The 6000-nt window shown below is 48.7% G+C and overlaps 1 protein-coding gene across 1 annotated transcript; it reads right to left on the reverse strand.

Moving 5' to 3' along the window:
• Window positions 1–3256: 3256 nt before the first annotated feature.
• LOC127772753 (NAC domain-containing protein 90-like) lies at window positions 3257–4969 on the reverse strand. The gene is made up of 3 exons (XM_052298716.1): window positions 4679–4969; window positions 4246–4556; window positions 3257–3981 (listed from the first exon to the last, which is right to left on the reverse strand). The coding sequence occupies exons 1-3, from the start codon at window positions 4836–4838 to the stop codon at window positions 3628–3630; spliced, it is 825 nt and encodes a 274-aa protein (XP_052154676.1). The 5' UTR covers window positions 4839–4969; the 3' UTR covers window positions 3257–3627.
• Window positions 4970–6000: the final 1031 nt, after the last annotated feature.

The following is a 6000-nucleotide window of genomic DNA, read 5'->3' on the forward strand; positions in this document are numbered from 1 at the left end:
GCTGTGGCTGTGCATGTGCGGATGTGCCTATGGTCCTGTTTGGTGGAACTTAAGATTCTGAAAAGTAACTGGTTTGTAGTCAGTATGCCAGCTTCTGAAAATCTGAAAAAGCTGGGTTTCACAGCTTCTGGCTTCTACTTTATTTTCTGGATTCTACTACTATAGTTTCTTAGAATCTGGACCAAAAGCTGTACTGTTTGAGGAATTTCTGATTTTAGGAGAAGCTGCAGAAATTCCCCAAAACAGGGCATATGCATGGACTGCTCCTAGCAGTCCTGCTAGTATATGTGATTGGCAACTGTCAGCATGACAAAATGATACATCGTGCAATGAAATGGACACGGGAATGTTTGCGTTTTTATCAGCAAGCGGAGTTCAACGGATAGTCAGCGTGGGAAATTTATGACAAATGACGCATTGCGTCATGTTGGGTATCTTTGGTCCGACGCAAACAATTATAAGATGTCACGATCGATAGACGAATCTTTCTGTATGCATGGCCAAAGCACAAGTTGCATTTCATTAGTTATTGATGTCAAATGAGTTGGACATGTTCTTTTGAGCTTACTCATCGAATTATAGAGAGAGGGAGAGATATGTTTTTGTATGGAAGACCAAAATGCAAGCTGCACTATGTGTCTTACATTATGGTTAGTTCCATGGAAACGTCGTTGAATCACATGAAAATTAAACACATGCGCGTGTATTCTCTTACATTATGGTTAGTTCCATGGAAACATCGTTGAATCACATGAGTGAATAACTGGTGGACAAACCCAAGAATAAATTAGATTTTCTGACATTTGCTTTTCCCTTATTAGTGAAAATGTGTTCTTAATTATGAGATGCACAAATTTCTAAATGGCTCCTAAATATTAACCAATTAATTGCTTCTCAAAACTTCTTTTCTCAGCCTAAAACAATATCTTCAAAATCTGCAGCAAAACGTTAGTAGGGACAACATTTTCTGGGGTGTGATGGTGGAGTTGTAGATGCATATAATTCTTGCTCTCTTTTTAGTATTGTTTTTCTTTGTTTGAAAACCGAAGCCAGCAAAGCTGGTGTTATATTAAGTAGGGGAGAAAAAAGTATTTACAAGATAACCAAAAGGAAGAAAGTACGAATTACCCCCGAACTATCACGGTTGTCCGAATTACCCCTCTGAATCACAAAACCGGACATTCTTCACCCCCAACTATGCAAACCGGACGAATTACCCCCTGGACCCAATCCGCGGTGGTTTTGGTCTACGTGACAGTCCAGTCAGCAATTTATTTATTAAAAAATAGGTGGACCCCACCTGTCAGTCTCTCTCTTCTATCTCTTCTATCTCTCTCACACACTCTCTCTCCTCCTTCAGACGGCGACAGCGGAGGCAGCGGCGCGGCGGCGAGGCGAGCGCGGTGGAGGAGGCGACGGCGAGGCGAGGCTGCGGCGGAGGAGGCGAGCAGCAGTGGCGGCGAGGCGGTTGGCGGGGGGACGACGTCTCCGCGAGGAGGCGAGGCAGCAGCGGCGGCGAAGGAGGCGAGGCAGCAGCGGCGGCGAGGCGGTTGGTGGGTGCGGCTGGGTGGTGACTGGCAGCGCGAGGTGAGGCGGCTGCGAGAGACGAGGAGGCGGCGCGAGACGAGAAGGCGGCGACATCGTCCCCCCGCCAACCGCCTCGCCGTCGTCTCCTCGCCGCCGCCCACGGCCTTTTGCGCCTCGCCTCCGTCTCCTTGCCGACTTCGCCATCGCCGCTCGCCTCGCCCACGTGGTCATCGGACAGGAGCGGAGCAGCGGCGAGCACTTGCAGCATGCGGAGGATGGCCTCCTCGGCACCCGGGTGGGAGAGGGGAGAGAAGCCGCCGCCGCCGCTCGCACCCGCCCCTGCGCCGCCCTGCCTCGCTGCAGCCGCCTCACCTCCTCCGCCCCCGCGGCTCGCCTCGCCGCCGTGCTCGCCTCTCCGCCGCCGCGCTCGCCTCTCCGCCGCCGCACCTCCTCCTCCGCCACCACTGCGCTCGCCTCTCCGCCGCTGCCTCGCCTCCTCCACTCCTGTCGCTCGCCTCTCCGCCGCCGCCTCGCCTCCTCCGTCCCCGCCGCTCGCTTCGCCGCCGCGCCTCCTCCTCCGCCGCCGCGCTCGCCTCTCCGCCGTCGCCTCGCCTCGTCCGCTCCCGTTGCTCGCCTCGCCGCCGCCTCGCCTCCTCCGCCCCCACCGCTCGCCTTTCCGCTGTCGCGCCTCTCCGCCGCCGCTGTCACGCTCGCCTCGCCGCGCCGCTGCCTCCATTCTCGCCGTCTGAAGGAGGAGAGAGAGAGAGTGAGAGATAGAAGAGAGAGACTGACAGGTAGGGTCCACCTATTTTTTAATAAATAAATTACTGACTGGACCGTCACGTAGACCAAAACCACCCCAGATTAGGTTGAGAGGGGTAATTCGTTCGGTTTGCATAGTTGGGGGTGAAGAATGTCCGGTTTTGTGGTTTAGGGGTGTAATTCGGACGGCCGCGATACTTTGGGGGGTAATTCGTACTTTTTCCTAACCAAAATGGTGAAAGAGAGAAAGAGAGGGGAGAGAAGAAGCTACTAAAACAATGAAAACATCCTAGGCGGATAATGTCTTTTAGTATTGTGGTGGTGGATTAAGATGATCTCGTTTGGTGTAGCAACTTTAGAACACTTTGGTCTTTGGTATTCATTTATTTAAATATATGTACGCAAAATGGTAATATCTTATACTATAAAGATATATAACAATTAAGGAAAAATATGACAGTTGGATAATAACATACTCTCTTCATCTACTTTTGATAGTTATATTTCATCTTAACACACAAACCAAGGATAAGTAATTCTACTTATCATCCATTTAAACATGCTACTAGTCATTCCTCGTAAACAAGCGATTCATTAATATTTATATTTCTCGATGCCCATATATCCAATCTTGTGTGGGAGAATAGAGAGTCACGCATTAAATCCGAGAAAGTTATTAAGATGATAGGTTGTTGGATTGAAATACACCTATCAAAAATAAATTTCTTAGATTTGAAAATATGACTATCAAAAGTAGATTGAGGAAATATTTTTTTAACTATATTCAACTCAAAAAAAATCTAACAATTAGTAGTACAAAGTTTTTGTTTCACAATAACATAAATGATAAGTAAAGTATCGACATTTATGAAAATGTGTTTGGGTAGAAATTAATTATGTGATAAATTGAACTTCAGATCTTCCTATATATTGAGCGTATGTTTTAGTGTCTGAACAAGTCATCACATAAATACTCTATTCCGGCCGTATGAATTTTGTCTCTCGCCTGTTCAATCACACCAAAAGTTGATAAGTATATTTTGTTGGATTTTATTGTTCCTGGCAATGATTCAATTGCTCTTGTCAAAAATTGCATCAACAATTAATTCAACAAACGCTACAATTTGATTTTCAGCAGGCTTTTATTAGTTTCCGTTATCATTAAAAATTTGTGTCTTTGAGCTGCCAACTGTCTGAGATCTTTCTCAAAATTTACCATTTGACTGCTAAAAATATTTTTTGGCAACACGAAAAAAATAATGAAAATTAGCAACAAAAATTAGAGATCGACCGCCGTTTTCTTGAATTTACGACCGACCGTAAAATCGAATTCCTACATCAAAACCAGTCCAAAAGATCTGCCCAGTCCGTCATGCTGCACTCTACAAGCTCCTCATCGGTTCCTCTCTGCCTCTGCTGCTGTTGCTGCAGCATAGAGCCATCGCAGCCGCCATTGTCGTCGCTGGATGAGGTGCTGTCAAGCCTGTCATCTGGCGCGCTCCTTTTCCTCTTCTGACTCTTCCCGGAGGATTCAGCAGCATCCTCGTTGGCAAACGCAGCCGCGGTGGATGACGGCGCCGCCCGGTTCTCGCCACCGCCGCCTGCCACCGAGGAGCTCGGCGGCCGGCGATCGAACTGCCGGGGGCACCCTGACCTGGTGTACAGCCGGCACAAGCTGAAGTCACTCCTCGTCTGCGAAATTAACAAGCACAAATTAACGTTTTATATTCCAAGTTGTAGTTTCCCTCACGGCTCGTGCGTCTACAGTAGCTAGCCGCCTCTCATCACGATCACCATTGCAACTAGAGCATAAAGGAGTATGTTTTGTTTTGGAATGAGAAATGATTGAAGTTGCAACTTGACCATGATGTTAGGTTTGTTATATAGGACTTAATTCCATATCTAAAAAAAATAGGATAGGATAAAAAAAAAGAGGCATCTCTAAGATCAATTTACCTGGAGATAATGGTTCTGTGCCGGAGCAGCGGCGGCTGCGTTGTCGTCGTCTTCCTCGAAGGCCCTGTACTCGTTCATCTTCCACTTGGTCTTGGCCCCCGCCGGCGCGCGGCCGCGGTAGAACACCATGGTCTTCTTGGTGCCGATGGGGCGGCCGTCGGAGGAGTAGACCCACCCCGGCGTGCCCGCGGCCTTCCAGTACCCCGACGGCGTCGTGCGGCTCGGCCGCCCGCCCCGCGCCTCCCGCTCCTGCCGCGGGCAGAAGTAGAACCACGGCTCGCCGTCGCCGGTCCACGCGCCCTGGTGCGCCTCTGCACAACGTAATCAAGAACGACCCCCGTTAGCTAGCGGCGGCGCGAACACGCAATGCACGGCATACGCAAGGTGTAAATACAATTAGCTGCAAGGACGACGACGACGACGATCAACGTGCCTGGGAGCTGCCATGGATCGAGGGAGCAGACGTCGGCGACGGGGATGACGCGCTCGATGTCGGGGACGCGTCGGCCCCCGTCGAGCTTGTGCCGGAGGTAGAAGCACACCAGCTCCTCCTCCGTGGGGTAGAACCGGTACCCCGGAGGCAGCTCTCCCATGTCCGCCGCTGCCCGATCGATCGATCGATCTCAATCCACCCCGTGTGCGGCCGGCCGGCGATGGATCGATGTACGGTGGGCGTCTCTCTCGTGGTGGGTAGCAAAGGCTCGTATATAGAGTGATGAGTACTGGCCGCGAGGCTATATAGCATGCTGGGGGGAGGGGGGGGGGGGGGGGGGGGGGAGGTGTGGTCGTCTGTTGACATGGCGATCGGTATAATTTGCGCGGCTTAATTGGGGAAGAAATTTTCAGCAGATGGTCGTCGTGGAAACCAAGTTTTTTTTTTTTGGAGTGTTGGGGGTCGCATACTTGCATGGTGCGGTGGAGTAGTACTACACTACTACGACGTGTGTAGTGACCGTGGCGGGAGGAGGGAGGAGGACTGGGTCAGTCTTATCGTTCTCTGAATTTCTTTTGTTAATAACTAGTCATTCCAACCCCTTGGATTAGGGCTTTATAACGATTGACGAATTTAAGCTCGATCGGTTGCTTTCGCCCTTCGCTATCCTTGCTGCACTGTGACATCAGATGGTCGACGCTGCTTGTGGCACTGCCCGCCACTGCCGCACTGGCATCGCAGGATCAGTAAACATGAGGACAAGCGAATTCGATTTTTGTGGTGTGCCTTTTTACAGTTGGAACAGAAAGTGTAAAAAGAAAAAAAAACAGAGACATCCAAATATTTTTCATACTAATTAAATGTATAGTGGCCGTGTTTAGTTACTTTTCAAAAAAAATTATGTATACGGACATACATTTGAAGTATTAAACGTAGACTAATAACAAAACAAATTACAAATTGCGCCTGTAAACTGCGAGACGAATCTATTAAGCCTAATTAATCCGTCATTAGCGAATATTTACTGTAGCACCATATTGTCAAATCATAGCGTAATTAGGCTCAGAAGATTCGTCTCGCAATTTACATCCAACTGTGCAATTAGCATTTTTGGTCCACATTCAATACTCTATGCATGTGTCCAAACATTTGATGTGACGGAAAAGTTGGAAGTTTGAAGGGAACTAAACACAGCCAGTGTAGGGCTAAGCAAGGACTCAATTAGTTTTTCTTTCCAGAATTTATATTAATATTGATCTAATTAAGATGATTTTAACATGGAGGTAATAAACCTAAGGCTCATCACTTGCCCTAGACATGTC

Source organism: Oryza glaberrima, chromosome 5, assembly GCF_000147395.1.
Source record: "Oryza glaberrima chromosome 5, OglaRS2, whole genome shotgun sequence".
In the NCBI taxonomy this organism is placed as follows: domain Eukaryota; kingdom Viridiplantae; phylum Streptophyta; class Magnoliopsida; order Poales; family Poaceae; genus Oryza; species Oryza glaberrima.